Genomic DNA, 16,443 nt, shown 5'->3' with positions numbered 1-16,443 from the left:
GGGAAAAATCATGGCCAAAGCTGAAATGATAGTAAAGAATGCCACACCCACCCTCGGATTAATCGATCAAAATAATTACGAGTTACAGCCCTTGTTTCAGTTTCCTCCATCTTTCTGAACATAATTATCATTTTGGACTCTGCTTTGGTTCCACTGTATTATATTCATGGTATTAAACTTTATGAAACTCCATTGATTCATTTTCTTTTTGATGGTCGTTTTACATGCTGTCATAATGATTTAAATCTCTGAAACCAAAGAGGTCGGCATTCCTCTCAAATACAAACCCGTATTCTTTCGTGAAGACCCCCCACCCCCCTTCCCTGCTGCGCCCTCAAGGTGGACAATCAGCCTCTGTGATGCCCACTGCTTGCTCTTTGCCTTTACTCTGGCAGTCTCCATTTTGCTCCCGGAGCTATGGCATGCTAAATCTGGATTACTACTTTGGAATAAGCACAGAGAAATTTTCTCTCACTCTGACTTCTTGGAGGATTAAATCGTTTTTTCTTCTTCCACAATGGATTTTATTCCTCGGGATCAAAAATGGGAACTCGCAGTATCATCTGAGAGGTAGGCTTCCACTTTATTTAGACACGGCGGAGAAACCTGTGGGGCACAAAAGAGGCTTTTAGTGTTTTATGTATGATATGCAAAGTAGGTCATGTTTTTTTTTTTTCTTCATCATTTTTGTCAAGGAGATGCTTTTGCATCTATTTCTCCTTCTTTCCAATCATTCTAAAAAGTTTGAGATCAGTCCTGCTGGGTGAGACAGTGAAGGCGGGATTCATTGTACGACCACTTAACATGCTTTATTTCAGCATTCAAATAATTAAAAACATCTCAAATTATTATACATATACAAAATAGGTACAGATCTTGTGGTGTTTCTCCCAATTTCTTTTTCTCTCTCTTGATGGCTCTCTTTGTGTGCATTTTCAAAATTTGGTATGAGAAAGGCCACCTTCAGAAAACAAGAAACAAATGACAACAGACGTTTTGAGGAGGGGGAAGGCTTTTGGAGAATTTCTTTGAGTTACATGAGCAGGGGAGGGGGCAGAAAAACAAAAGCGCTTTCATTTTCCGTTGTTTCATTTTAGCACCAAAAAAGGCCTCTGTCACATCACAGTAGAGACAAAAGTGGATGTCAGAGACCCCCAAACAAGAAATTAGCACCTGTTTTGTTTTTACTAAAGTGCCTCAATGACTCCACTGACTGACCGCCAGGCAAACACACTTCGTTCAAACATTTTTTTTTTTTTCTTGAGGTAGCCGTAGGATGTTCATTAAAAGAAAAACAAGTTTTAAACCCATGTTTCTCTGCTGGTGGTTTTAATGCGACTTTGGCAGACAAGAGGAACAAACAAGAGTGGCCACAACAGCAAAACAGACTTTTGGGCAGGTGGGTGGATGGAGAGCGAGCGAGCGGCTGGCACAACAACAAAGACAAACATGGCTGTCAGTTTCACCGTTTATTCATCAACACCTGAATTGTGGTACAAAGCAATCGGGTTCTGTCTGTCTGTCGGGACTGTCCTTTCATTCCTCTCACCGCAGGGCGGGTGTATAAAAATACAAAAGTCACCTGTGTGTTTCTGTAAACTCCAGAGAGGCCTGGATTGGCTTCGTTGAAGAATGGGGGGGAAGTCAATTTTTTTTGGACACTTTACAGGAGCATATATTATTTTCTTGTTGCCAGTGAAAATCTTCTCTATGGGATCCTTGGTGTTGGTGATGGTAAAAACAAGACAAAAACAAAAGAGTCAGAAACAAAAAAAAAAAGTAGTGGTCCCAAACGCGACAATGTGAGCATTGCCGCATCACTGCCATCTTTGTTGAAGTGCAGGTTTTAGGCATGGTAGAGCACCGGAACAATGGTCGTATTGTATCGCAGGATGTGGAGTAAAAAAAAAAAAGGGGGCCAGATCAGAAAAAATGATTTGGTGGCTTTTTCTTTTTTTTTTAAAGAGGGATTGTTGCTAGAAAAAAAATAAAACGCACACACTCACGCACCACAACATGTTCAAGTCCAGATTTCTCTTTTTACAAGAAACAGACAGGTCCAACTTCAAGGCCAAACTCTTGGTCTGGAGCACCAACATCCATAGGAGCGATGTCAATGATGGGCAGGCGAGATGTTTTCGTTGTCTTGTACTCAATGACAGTCTTGCCCCATGCACCGGTGTGTGACTGCAAGGAGACCAAAAAAGATCGACTCAGTATCGGAATGCACGATCACCAACCATCAGTGGATTTCAGCTGGAGTCACCAAATGAGATGATTCCCCAAGAACTCACCGTGCAACCATCCTCGAGGACACTGTAGGTGAAGCGGCTGTTGCCCTCAGCTCTGATCTCAATCTCGTTGGAGCCCTGGAGGATCAGAGCCTTCTTCAGGTTGCCAGTGGCGGCATCCATGTAGGAGATGCTGTTCTTGCAGTTGTATGTGATGTTCTGGGAAGCCTCAGTTGACATGAGACGCAGGAAGGTCATCTGGATGTTGACATCCTCGGGCAGAGAGCCCTCGCTTCCGTACTCGAACTTTTGGGAGAACGGAGAAAAGAGGGCTTAGTCTACGTGAGGATGGAAAGTAAAGGAGACTTGTTGGATTCGGTGCGTTTACCTGGAAGCCCTCGTTCATGGCCTCTCCGAACCAGACGTGCTTCTTCTCCTTGATGTTCTTGCTGATGTACCAGTTCTTCATGGCGACCTCACGCTGAGTTGGGGCGACACAGGTCTCTCCAGTCTCCATGTTGCAGAAGACCTTGATGGCATCCTGGTTGCAGCCCTGGTCGGGATCAATCCAGTACTCTCCTGAAGATGGAAGGGTACAACATGTCAGGAATTTGACCGACCTTCTCGTCTTCCAGCTCCACGACAATAATGATTTCGGCTCTGACTGAATGACTCACCGCTCTTCCAGTCTGGGTGGCACATCTTGAGGTCACGGCAGGTTCTAGCAGGGTTCTTGCGGGTGCCGTCTGGGCTGCGGATCTGCTCGATCTGCTGGCTCAGGGTCTTCAGAGTGCTGTCAACCTCCAGGTCGCGGTCACGGACAACGTTAGCGTCATCAGCGCGGTACAAGTGGAAGGGATCGTGACTCTTCTCCTGGGGCTGGGCAATGAAACCGAGGTCAAATCCACCGCCAGGGGCGCCTGGTGCTCCGGGGGGTCCGGGAGGTCCGGGAGGACCCTGAATAGCGAAACAAGGTGGAATGCTGTGTTAGCACAAATCTGATGTTGCTCATAATACGATATCGACGGATCACATTAAGTGAGCCTTACAGAAGGTCCCATCTCTCCATTGCGTCCACGAGGTCCAGGAGGTCCGGAGGGACCAGGAAGGCCAGTCATACCATCCTTACCAGCAGAACCAGCAGATCCAGCGGGTCCCTGAGGGAAAAGAGAAACCCTTTAGAAGAATTGAAAGAAGAATGTAGAACCCAAGGGAAATATTCTTGGGTGCGTAAACTCACTCTGGGTCCAGCGGGTCCAGCAACACCAGCAGGTCCGGCCTCTCCAGCATGACCCTATGGGTGGTGTAGAGAACAGTGGTTCAGACCCAAATGTGTTCTTTTTCAACCTACATTACGATGAGTATTGAATAACATACGGCGGGTCCAGGAGCTCCCTGCATGCCAGTGAATCCTCTGTGTCCCTTCATGCCTCTCTCGCCAGCCTCGCCATTTTCTCCCTTGTCTCCACGAAGTCCAACGGCTCCCTATAAGGAGATTATATCATTCACCTGATCTCTGTTCCCGTTTTAGAGCTCTGTTGCTCGTCCTCATTGCGATACTTACAGCGGGGCCACGAGGTCCAGCAGGACCAGCAGGCCCAGCAGCCCCAGCAGGTCCCTGGAATCACACACACACACACATGAATACAAATGAATCATATCCAAATTTGACATTTCGAAAAGAAACTTTGCACTCACGGTGTCTCCACGGTCGCCATTCTTTCCAGCAGGTCCGACGGGTCCAGGGGCACCAGGGGGTCCGGGGGCGCCAGGAGCTCCAGCGGGGCCAGACTCTCCACGGTCTCCCTAAATTGTTCCATAGGATCATCTCAGTTATTGTCTCTTTCAAAGACAGGAGACAGGGGCCTATCCTTTATGACTTTCCAATCAAAGGAATATATCAGCGATTGGGTTTGAGCCGTGCTCACCGCGTAACGATTCAAATGGTTTTCTTGCAACTTTGCTCGTCACAGTCGGGGCCATCAAATCTCCCTGAACCTCGAATAAGCTTTGTACCAATGTCAATTGCGCTCACCTTGGGGCCAGCAGCTCCATCACGGCCAGCAGATCCCTCATTACCAGGGGAACCCTTAAGCAGAAAAACAATGGTGTTCAACGGCGTGGGACACATGGGAAGTTGGCACTTCAGTGCACAAAAGCCATTTTTTCTCGTCATACCTCACGTCCGGTCTCGCCAGCGGGTCCAGCCAGTCCAGGGGGTCCTGAGGGTCCAGGAGGTCCACGCTCACCAGCGGGGCCAGCATGTCCCTGCTTTCCGGGCTCACCCTGTCGATGATACAAACGTCGAACATTTATTGTCTTTCTCAATGGATGCTCTGGACGAATGATCCCTTGCTAACTTTAAGACGAAGTATAAGTAGCATGTATAGCTTACAGCAGGTCCAGGCAGTCCAGTCATACCGACCGCTCCCCTCATTCCAGACAGACCGACAATACCACGCTGTCCACTGAGTCCCTGAGGTCCAGGAATACCAGCAGGACCCTGCAGAAGATTGCAAATGAAAACCGTTAGACAGGCAGGTGTAGTGTGGAACATGGACAATATTTGAAAAGAAAGTTAAAATGACTTACAGGAGCACCATCGGCACCAGGGCTACCCTTCTCACCAGAAGGTCCAGGGGCTCCAGCAGCTCCAACCTCACCAGTGCGACCAGCAGCTCCGGTGTCACCACGGTTTCCTTTGGGTCCTTCCTTTCCACTGGGTCCAGCAGCCCCAGGAGGTCCAGCAACACCCTTTCCAAAAACAAGAGTACCATACGATTATCCTTAAAGTTCTGAACATCCTGCATGCTCTCACATACTGTCAAGATGGACTTACAGAGGGGCCAGGAGGTCCAATTCTGCCAGCAGCACCAGGGAAGCCAGTAGCACCCTTGATAAGAAGACACAGGATTCTTTAGAAGACGTGAATTGGAGAGTGCGGGATAACAAGAAGGCCTCAGAACAGTAACTCACAGGAGCTCCAGCAGGTCCACGAGCTCCCTTGGGACCAGAGTTTCCAACGGGACCCTGTACGAACACAGTACAAAGTTGCTCAGCACGCCAAAGCTAACAATGGCCACACATTGTGGTGATTATGGCATTGGATTTACAAACCTGGGGTCCGGGGGCACCAGTAGGTCCAGAAGGACCAGGAGGACCAGCATCACCCTTAGCACCATTGTTACCAGCCTCTCCCTTAGCACCAGCAAGACCATCAGCACCCTAAACGGTGGTGATGAGAAGGTTAGATCGAGGATTCAAACAACAGGAAGTGTTTGTGAATGGAGCCAGAGAATTGAAGAACTCACAGGAGGTCCAGCAAATCCGGCAGGTCCAGGGGCTCCAGCCTCTCCGCGCTCACCCTATGGAAAAGGAGAGGATTGCAGAACATGAGAAGAAGAAGAATGTGACATAGGCACTAGAAGAAAACTTTCTTTTTCCCGTTCTTGGATAGACTTAGAGTATTATTAGCATTAGTCCAGGCTCTTTCATTTGAGCGAGGCAGAGAGAAGATAACTCACAGGGGCTCCACGGGCTCCAGCAGGTCCAACAGGTCCAGCGGGGCCAGTCTCTCCCTTGTCTCCGGTAGCTCCAGCAGGGCCGGGAAGTCCAATAGCACCACCCATTCCACGAGGACCATCCTTGCCAGGTGCACCATCAGCGCCCTTAGCTCCTTGCTCTCCCTGGAGACAGGAGAAATGATTGTGAATGAGATTCTGATACACGTGGAGCTTCCTCTAATAGTGCTGTGACAACTCACTCTATTTCCTCTCAGTCCTGGAAGACCACCGGCACCACGCTCACCAGGCATTCCTTGCAGTCCAGGTGGGCCCTGAGCTCCGGGAGCACCGGGTGCTCCAGCATCTCCCTGAAGTCAAATAGAAACAAAAAGATTAGATGGAAGAATAACTCACAAGTAGAGTCAGAAATATCTTCCTATTTCTGTCAAGTTTACCTTAGCACCCTCGTTTCCGGCAGATCCGGGAGATCCACGGGAACCGGTGGGTCCGACGGCACCAGGGGCACCACGCTCGCCGGGGAAACCTCTATCGCCCTGAATTAGAAGTGGCACACAATTAGGGTGGGTTCAAAAAAGGCAAAATAAATTCCAATCATTTATTATCGGATTCCTTTTGTAATTTTAGTTTTTATAAATGTTGTTTTTGTTTCACAGAAGAAACATCTCAATAGCAGGTTGTAACTTACTCTAGCACCAGAAGGTCCTGAGGGTCCAGCCTCTCCGGGCACACCCTGAATTATAGAGAGAGGAAAAAAAAAAAGAAGAGTTGTTAGTTGGTTTAGAAAAATGATACTTTTGTTTTATAAACGTGTTGAATTCAATTCATTCTGCACCTGCTCTCCGGATTTGCCACTCTCACCAGTGGCACCTTGGGGTCCGGGAAGTCCCTGGAATCCTGGAGGACCAGCAGGTCCTGCCTCTCCTCTCTCACCAGCAGGTCCCTAAGAAGAACCAAGGAAGGAACATTGGAACCAATAAAGATTGAGCAGGTGGACTTTGGAGTCATGTCTTCTTCTACTTACGTTAGGTCCAGCAGGTCCCTGAGCACCAAGCTCACCGTCCTTTCCTGGGGCACCCTAAATAACCACAGAGATTTGCTTTGAGCATTTAGCTAGCTTCTACTCATGACAAGGACCCAAGAGAGTATCAGTGAGAACTTACAACTGGGCCGGTAGGTCCCATCACTCCTCTCTCGCCAGGCTTTCCAGCATCACCCTAAAGACAAACGATGGAGGAGGGGATCTCATTTATAAGCACCGTCTCGCCGATGATCCGGATAGCTTCATCAATCGGAGCTTTTCAGCTTGAGACTCGCTACTTACAGCGGCTCCCTTGGCTCCGGGGAATCCCATGACTCCGGGCTGGCCTCTAGCTCCAACAGCGCCAGGGGGTCCGGGGCGGCCATCTTGTCCAGGGGCACCCTAGTGTAGTGGTTTTATTTAGCTTATTGTGCAAAAAAAAGTGAGGGTATTAAGACGTGCACTTACAGTAGCTCCCATCTTGCCATCGGGTCCAGGGCTGCCAGGGCTACCGGTCATACCCTAAAAGTCAAACCCAAATGTTCAGAAAAGGATTTGGCCGGTCAAGAAATCCTGTAGTGCCTATTACAAAAACCAAAAGTCTTACCTTAGCTCCGGGCAAACCAGGCTCGCCAGTGCGACCGGCCTCACCAGTAGATCCTTTAGGTCCAGCAATACCGGGAGCACCACGCTCACCAGTAGCACCCTAAGATTGTCAACAAATATTTCAACATCAATAAATGACTTCAGCATGAAAACAAACTACAGTGACATGTATGTGGTGTACTCACTCTGGGTCCAGCAGCACCATCAGAACCGGGGAAACCACGGCCGCCAGTGCCACCCTGTAGAGCCAATCAAACAAAGTTTGCTTAGATCTGTGAAAAACATGCTCACTCTATTCGAGTTAATTGTGTGTTACCGAGGATGCACTATTCAGTACATAATAACGGAAATGATTCATAATAATAATAATAAGCAGTTAAGAAAACAAATGGATATTTAACATTGCCGCTCTGTTATCTGAATCAAATAAAGTCTGCGAGACCAAATCAGGTTGAAAGGAATATCTGACCACTTTAAATAGAAAGTCAAAACAAAAAGTCATTTTTTGATTGTGTCGTTAGATATTGGTGATTTTTTTTTTTTTTTTTTTTGTGAAGTGAAATAACCGCCTTTTTATTGTTAACCTGTAGGAGGCACTAGAACATTTGCAAAACATGCAAAATAATGCTGATCTCCTCTTTTACCCTGATTTTAAGGATGGGAACATCATGCATTGAGCTAAATTGGCAAATTTTCTATGGTGCTTACACGCTCGCCAGGAACTCCACGGGCTCCAACGGGACCGGGCTCTCCTCTGGCTCCTCTCTTGCCCTCCTCACCGGAAGGTCCAGCAGGTCCTTGAGCTCCTGGGGCACCCTGTATGATTAAAAGGTACATACAAAAACGTGGGCGACTGCCTTCTTGATGCGCTTCTAGGAGATGTTGGTAGTGAACTTACAGCGTCTCCCTTGGCACCATGCTCTCCCTTGGATCCAGGGGCACCAGCCTCACCCTAAGACAAACAAATAGGCAAATATAAATAAACAAGACTAAACTCAATTGAATGTGATTTCTCCCCCCCAAAAATAATTGGGCCAAATGTGTAGTGGGCGATGTAAGTAAAAGTAACAAATCTTGAAAATCCGATTTTGTACTCTAACTTAAACCCAGATAAATACAAGAGCTCATTTGATATGCAAGAGCCTTACTCACAGTGTTACCCTTGGGTCCGGGGGCACCAGCAGCACCAGAAGGTCCTGGAGGTCCACGGGGTCCGGGGAAACCGGGAGCTCCAACAACTCCAGCAGCACCCTGCAGGGGGCAGTAGATGCTTTAATATCAACTCTGAGACTGCTTTCGACACGTGTGTAGTGCCTTAGGCAGGACTGTCTACTTACAGGAAGTCCCTTAGCTCCAGGAGCTCCATCAGCTCCGGAGTTGCCCTGAATGAGGGGAAAAAATAATATATATTATGCCCAATTCATGACAAAAAGCTTTTTCGGTCCAAGAGGGACTGATTTTTTTACTTACAGAAGGTCCGGCAACACCAGCGGGTCCAGGGTTACCGGGCTCACCACGGGCTCCAGAGACGCCATCAAGTCCACGGGGTCCTTGAGCTCCAGCCTCTCCCTGAAATGTTGGTCGTATGATTTAATAACAAGCTAAAAACAAGCCACACCATTAAAAAAAAAAATAATATTCAACATATTTGGAAATATCAAAAGTGTGTAAATACGGTCGAATTTTCAAACAGCTACAGTTGATCATTTCCAAAACATTCTCACAATTTAAATCGGGTTAATCGGCTGCATTATGAGGACCAGGATCCTTTAAGCAGTAAAGTTTATACCTTGGCTCCAGGGCCACCGGGGAATCCAGGAGGTCCAGCGGGGCCAGTGGCACCCTAAAAAGAAATCCAACATATTCAGACAGATAATTAAGTGTGGGCATTGTGCTCAGAAATGCACACTTACGGGAGGTCCGGCAGCACCAGCGGCACCATCGTTACCACGAGCACCCTGCGACATAACGATAAGCAAGTTGACCTCCTGCTGTGATCAATTGATGGCGCGAAATAAAAGGCGCGAGGACTCACAGCAGCTCCAGCAGCACCAGCACGGCCTCTCTCGCCAGGCAGACCACGGGCTCCCTAAAATTGGAGAAGATTTCCATTAAATCCGTAGGATCTGAAAGACAATTCCAAATAAGGGGGGGGGGGGGGATTACTCACCATAGCTCCGGGGGTTCCGTTCTCACCAGCGGCTCCAGTCTCTCCCTAGACATTAACACAGGCTGGTTAGATCATGTTTGAAATTGAAATGACACACTTGTGGAATTCAAAATCACTGCATGATATAATTATGAAGACACGATGGAGCTCATCCAAATAACTATTGGTAACATGCTATCTCTTTCAAGTTCAAATTTCAGATCAATAATAATAATAACAACAATAATAATAATGAAAATAAAAACGTTGAGATTATTATGAAATGTAAACATACTTAAAATATATATTTTTCAAGTTTGTCACGGTATGCATTTTCAAATGGGGAATGGTGAGATTTCATTAAACCAGGTCGTGATGACGATCAAATTTGTTTCCCTTAATAAAATCATACATATCATCATTATCGATGTAGAGATTTCAAAATTGAAATGCTTCGTGTGCAGGCGATTTCACACATTTTGTTCAGTCAGATATTAGTTGTAGAAGTAGTACTTACAATTCCAAGCATGTTTGAGTCATGTTTTCAAAATGCAAAACTAAAACGTTTTAATCAAATGATGATTTACCTTAGGTCCAGCAGGGCCACTGTCTCCCTTGGCACCATCCAGACCGCTGAATCCCTAAGAGGGGCGCAAATCACATGCTCAGCTTGATTCAAGAGAAACGATTTGCTCATTTTCAAACTCACTCTGTGTCCCTTGACACCGGGCAGACCGGGGGTTCCTGGGAAACCGCGAGCTCCCTGAAGAATAAAAGGATGGCAGGAGTTTGTTCATGCTCCTCTTTTACGTTGCCATCGGTGACTTACCTGAGCTCCAGGGGGTCCACGCTCACCATTACGACCTGGTTTGCCAGATTCACCCTGATGTCGAAAAAAGAGGAAAGATGAAGTGATGTGTGATGAGGCGAGGAGAATCGGGATGAGCTCAGGTCAACTTACGTCCTCTCCGTTCTTGCCAGCGGGGCCAGGGGCTCCGCGGGGTCCCATAGGTCCCTGCAGAGGACAACGATTAAGCATCAAAAGCCGCAAGCATGTCAAATGATATTTGTTGCTGTATTTGTAGTACTCACAGCAGGTCCGGCCTCTCCAGACTCACCAGGGGGACCAGTGAATCCCTGAGGGCCCTGAACAGAGAATAGAACCACTTTAGACATTTGATCACTTTTGTTATCGATAGGCATAGTGTATTCACGGGAATTGTTCCGGTTGGTCATTAACCAGTGTGTTTATTCTCAGTGAGACGCGTGCTAGTTCCTTAAAGGCAAGGTGCATGTTGTCGTATCAACAATATATACATTTTGTTATGTTGTACATACATTTTTTTGACAGTTAGTCAATGCTGGAATATGCATTGTTTATATATATACATTTTTTTCCCCAATTGGAAATGAATTTAAGTGGAGTTTTTAAGTTGTGTATATCTCTTAGGAGGGCAGAAGTTGTGTACTTACGCTAGGACCAGGGGATCCAGGGGATCCACGGGGTCCCATTGGGCCCTGCGAAACGGAATCAGAGTGGTTAGAGTCTGTTATGAGCATAATTAAAAGATTAAAATGATCTTCTGGGTATTTGCAAGAGAGACTTGCCTTGGGTCCAGGGATGGGAGAGACGGGAGACTTATCATAGCCGTGAGACATCTGAGGGGAGAAGTTCTGGAGGAAAATAAAATACACTAATGTTAGAAACCTTCTGGAGAAAATGACAACATAATGTTATTTGCCACTGGCTGTCCGTCCACAGGGATGTAAATAATCCATTTGTGGTTTTGCTAGTTTTCAAAAATAAAACACATCATTTAGATTCGATCGGGTGGGCGGCGTGCATCCAATTGTTGTCTTGTTTTCTAATTCTTTAAAATTGTAATCATTTTGCACACATTTGAAAGAAATGTCTACAACTGATGACTTTGAACATATCAATAACCTGGTGATCATTTTCAAGTGTGCTGATAATTGATTTGGATATTGACCTTGGGTTAAAACTGAAACTGAATTCAACGTTCACAATTTACCCGACTAATATTTTTTAATGATCATCATAAAGAGCCGCCATTTTCCACGACCACAATAGCAATAGGATGAATATAAAAAACAGTCCTGACACTATGATGAAGCATGCAAGCGCTACATGACTTTCTTGCAGGAATTATGTCAATAGAAAAATATCAACAACCACAAGAAAAATGATAGGGAAAAAGTCTCGACTTACTCCACCGAGGCCGGGGGGTCCAGGGGGGCCGGGAGGTCCGGGCATACCGGGCTGGCCGTTGATACCATCGTTACCAGCGGGACCAACGGGACCCTGCAAGAAGCAAGACAAAATGGAGTGTTAAAACTCAAACAACATTGTGAAATAGTCAACATTGATTGTTTGTAAATGATAAAAATCACAATATAGATAACTGGCTAAGATGTTTTATTTTTATTCTGTTGACAGTGGATGAAACAACAATAATTCTTCTCAAAGATTGGGAATGTCAAAGACAGCGACCTGGTGAGCAACTGTGGTCATGTGACCTTAGAAAACAGGAAAACGGTAAGAACTACTAAGAAACAACTCGGAAATGACACTCATAACCAAACTCAACAGGCTACATAACTCTACTCTGTAAATAATAATAACATTATTCTTAAAACAAATGAGTAAAACCATTGTGCCAAACTAAGTAAGTAAATAAATAAATAAACAAATAAATAAATAAATAGTTTGAGGTGATTTTCTACAAATTCTGACGTCTCTATTAAAACAAAGCATCATTTGTCTTTCAAACACATTCAGGCTTCAACTTAACCTCCATGTTTACATTCACTCACATGCAACCCACTTAAGCAGAAAATTGCCATCATAATTTACGCAGAAGCTTTACATCATCTTTTGTGAACATCACACCACTTGACGTCAAAGCAGCCCAAACACGGCTGACGCTTGGATGAAACTCCATTTCATGATGTCAGTCTTCAGAACCAAGACACGTCTTAATTTCCAATGTAAACTCACATGCATCCGAGCTGACAGGCGGACAAAATAATGTACTTACTCTTTCTCCCTTGGGTCCACGGTCTCCCTTGGGTCCCTAGAATTGGAAGGGGGGGAAACAAAAGCGTCAGCATTTCAGCAATTGAACTAAACATTTATCACAACATTCAATGATGTGATTAACTATTTTTTATGTAATCACAGTTTAGGAAAAAGGAATAAACAGTACCCTATATTTAGAACAATACAAGATATGTACAGTATGTATCGTCATTCATAAATATGAAAAAAATGACTAAAATCAAGTTTTATATAGTATTACAAAATAAAAATCAATGAGGATGTGGAATTATTTACAGTGATGTTTCATGCAAATGTAAAAATATTTTGAATAACAATGTATAAACTAATAATGTAACAAAGTATTTACCTCGACCTGAGATTGACCCTGGTAGCCTGCAGACAGATGAAAAGACGGATGTGTGTTAGTTGGGCATGTTAAATAAAGATGAACATCAAATATTTTGTAACGTTCGGTATTATTCCATATTTTAGAATCATTTTATTGTAAAACTCCAATGCAACTATCAAAAGTTGATTGATTTATACTTCATATGATGATGCTCTGTGTTATGGTTGTGAAACGCATTCAAATGTGATTCTTTTTTAGATACCTTCGTCGGGGCAGATGGGGCAGCACTCGTCATGGGGAATGACGGGGTTGGGGCAGTCACTTGTGTCCTCGCAGATAACCTCATCGCACATCACGGTGCCGCTGTCGCACACGCAGATCTGGCATGGCTCTGGTTTCCATACGTCACGGTCCGAAAACACCCGCCCGTCAAGGGTGCAGCTTCCGCCCGTGCCTGCGACAGAGGGGGCAGGTCAGACGGTGACACAAACACAGGTGAGCGAATAATTTAAAAAAAATAAAAAGTGATTGGTTTATGAATTCCGGAAACAAATCAACTAGTACACATGGCAATTTTGTAACAAATCAGAATAATTAAAAATATGGAATAGGGTAATTACAGCCCTCATCAATAGCTGAGGGTAAATGCAGGTCACACAAAGGTGGAAAAAGGCAGCATGGAAAAAACATGCCAGCACATGATTTAACCTAATAATTGCACTACGTGTGAAGTTTCTCTACCACATCATCAATTTTGTTAATTTTTTTTTTCTTGTGAAGCAAAAATCGGGATACACTATCTCCCAGAATACCAAAGAGCTGAGCTCAGAGCGACTGAGGGCTTGGCAGCAGCTGCTGGAAATATTCTACATGTGTTTGCAATTAGAACACCACGTTTAAAAAAAAGAAAAGCACAAAAGGGAAGGGAGGGGGCTGTAACTGGAGCGTCCAGATGTGCGTGTGCGCAAAGTACACGGACTAACCGCCAGGTGGCACTATAAGCCTAACAAATCTCATCCGCTTGAACCCTCAAATTTATGACCCTTGCTAGACAATCCACATCTGGAAAAATGAATTCATGCTCCTTTGTTCTTGTAGAGAAATTGCAGATCAAATTGGCAATACAGATGAGCCAAAAGCACATTTTTTGTTCGGCGAAAACTTTCTGCAGCAAATTGCACATGACACACAATAAGGACAAACGCTTCCTCCACTTCTCCCTCTCTGTTTTTCCACTGTCCCTCACCTGGCTTGCCACAGCCAGCGTTAGTCTGAAGCCTCTTCTATTGCCACTCATGTCTACCTGAAATAATGATGCATTTAAAGCATGCCGAAGAGCTGCGCCTCTGACCAATTGCTATGAGATATTTCAATCCAACATTTAGAACCAAATCTAAAAACAAAGGGGGAATTTTCTAAACCATGCTTGGCTAGGAGTTTGTGTTAGGAACCATGGCCTGGAGGAAAACCTGCAGTGACTTGCTTTGCATGCATTAGGGTGGGGGTTGGGGGGGGGGGGGGGGTTGACTAATGCAACTAGAGGAGAGACAGAGAGAGAGAGAGGGGCCTCCTTGGGATGCCCATTGCATTACGCAAATTCTTTCTATCTATCTGTCTATCTGTCTGTCTGTCTATCTATCTGTCTATCTATCTGTCTATCTATCTATCTGTCTATCCGTCTATCTGTCCATCCGTCTCTGTCCGGTGGCAACATTGCGTTCATCAAAGCCTCTTTCCTTCCTCCCTGTCTAGATCTAATCCGCCTTGTCCACACGAAGAGCAAATATCCACTTTGCAAAATCAGAAGAAAAGGCTGCTTGAGAAGCTCCACAAAAGAGATGATGAGACTTACTGTCGTCCTCGCCCTGGGCCCTCACCAAGAGCGCCGCTGCGCTGAGCAGCAGCGCCAGCCGCAAATCCACAAAGCTGAACATATCTAGATGCCTCTAGACATGTAGACTCTTTGAGGCAAGAGAGGAAAAAGTTGGGGGTGTCTTCTCTTCCTGCTACACTCCACTCATACACGGGTGTTTGGGGCAGGGTCCGCTTGTTTCCACAGTCCTCCTGACCCCAGCAGAAAACTCCCTACTGCCTACACTAACTTTCCACCAGGGTTTTTATATGGGAGTCTGAACTGGGAGGCGCTGGGACTGCAGCGACTGGGACGCACCCTCGCTACCCTTTTGCTGGAGCTCACGTTTAGGGAAGACAAGAATGGACCCCTCCCTCAAAGGAAGGAAAAAAAAACAGATGAGAAGAAAGAAAGGGGGGAAAAAAAAGGTCCCTCCTTCCATAATTCCACGGCAGAAGGGTTGGAGTTTGGATGAGGAAAAGGGGGGTGAAGAGAAGGAAACCCGATCCTGAAGAGCATCGGTTCGTTGGAGGAAGATCTCCTCCTCCAGCGGCGGCTGCAGCCACAGGTTTATTCCAGACTTTATTTCTGGGTCGGAGCTACTTCCTGATTCACGTTGACTTCACTTTTGTCACATTATCCCTTGTGATTCACGCAAAATCCTTTGGAATACATCCGGACGGTTTCACGGCATCATTGGCCTGCTTGCCGGTAACCGACGTTCCATTTTTGTAGGCTCATTTTTTACCCTTCTTTTGCGGGACACGTACAGGCTCCATTGATCAATATTTCTTTGGAGCCAACCTAATCAAACCTTAGAAGTCACAAAATCAATCACCATAATGGACCTATTGCTAATCCTAATTCAAACCTAATATCAATATTAAGCATAAGTAAACATCCCAGTACTCAATTTGATAATGATGGTGAGGTCTGGCTGGGTTTTTAGTCACAACCAGGTTGAAGTTAGCCACCATGAAAAAAAAGTTGGCAGAATTGAGTGGAGTCATATTCAATTTCTTATGTGGCAATGCAATTTAGGAAACAGTTAGTTAGTTTCTACACGAACTAAGTTATGTGGACATTGGTAATATGTCCAAATGTGAAATAGCTGATTCAATTGTGCAACTTAGTGAGACCAATATGAACCTTCTCAGCAGAAGAGGAGTATTTCCTCTCAGAATGTTATTGTGCAGGTGGTACTTTCGAAAAAGACGCACAACTGAGGCCTCGGACAACATTGTGATTATTATTGGCTTCTCGGACGCCCCCCATTATTTTTCCTGAGCTGAAGCTGATGTTCAGGTGGATCTGTAATTAAGCAGAAGCCCGCCATTACGGCGGCACAGATGAGCCGCGCGGCCATCTGATCCACGAGCAGCAGACACGTTGCGCAGTCTCAAGGTTGGCCGACACGTCCAAGTCACTCCTCCTTCTCTCGCTCGCTCTCCCTGCCCCTCTCTCTCTCTTTTGCTCTCACACTCTGCAGATACCTCCATATTATCCATGTGTCTGCCTGTTCCTTTTTTTTTTTTTTTTTCTGGGAGGAGGATGGAATGCAATCTGCCTTTTTAGAGGAAAGAAGGCAGGCATAAGAAAAAGAAAGAGAGCAAAGTGCCACCTCATCGTTCCCTGATTCGACCTTCGCTTCGG

The 16,443-nt window shown here is 45.5% G+C and overlaps 1 protein-coding gene across 1 annotated transcript; it reads right to left on the bottom strand.

Annotated features, from left to right (window-relative positions):
• Window positions 1-1,456: 1,456 nt before the first annotated feature.
• Window positions 1,457-15,055, bottom strand: col1a1a (collagen, type I, alpha 1a). Its single transcript, XM_061302798.1, has 49 exons — window positions 14,791-15,055; window positions 13,201-13,392; window positions 12,957-12,982; window positions 12,588-12,623; window positions 11,759-11,851; window positions 11,137-11,202; window positions 11,002-11,046; window positions 10,621-10,674; window positions 10,490-10,543; window positions 10,358-10,411; window positions 10,238-10,291; window positions 10,116-10,169; window positions 9,550-9,594; window positions 9,415-9,468; window positions 9,293-9,337; window positions 9,169-9,222; window positions 8,850-8,948; window positions 8,717-8,761; window positions 8,532-8,630; window positions 8,278-8,331; window positions 8,088-8,195; window positions 7,565-7,618; window positions 7,381-7,479; window positions 7,242-7,295; window positions 7,077-7,175; window positions 6,916-6,969; window positions 6,777-6,830; window positions 6,588-6,695; window positions 6,441-6,485; window positions 6,190-6,288; window positions 5,995-6,102; window positions 5,756-5,917; window positions 5,543-5,596; window positions 5,349-5,456; window positions 5,208-5,261; window positions 5,071-5,124; window positions 4,824-4,985; window positions 4,627-4,734; window positions 4,410-4,517; window positions 4,267-4,320; window positions 3,930-4,037; window positions 3,796-3,849; window positions 3,609-3,716; window positions 3,472-3,525; window positions 3,281-3,388; window positions 2,909-3,188; window positions 2,620-2,810; window positions 2,295-2,537; window positions 1,457-2,187 (listed from the first exon to the last, which is right to left on the bottom strand). Exons 1-49 carry the CDS (start codon window positions 14,870-14,872, stop codon window positions 2,041-2,043), a joined length of 4,344 nt encoding a protein of 1,447 aa, XP_061158782.1. The 5' UTR covers window positions 14,873-15,055; the 3' UTR covers window positions 1,457-2,040.
• Between the last annotated feature and the right edge of the window lie 1,388 nt (window positions 15,056-16,443).

This window comes from Syngnathus typhle, linkage group LG17 (assembly GCF_033458585.1).
Source record: "Syngnathus typhle isolate RoL2023-S1 ecotype Sweden linkage group LG17, RoL_Styp_1.0, whole genome shotgun sequence".
NCBI lineage: Eukaryota > Metazoa > Chordata > Actinopteri > Syngnathiformes > Syngnathidae > Syngnathus > Syngnathus typhle.
Note: the sequence above shows the minus strand (reverse complement) of the source record. Positions and strands in the feature narration are given on the sequence as shown.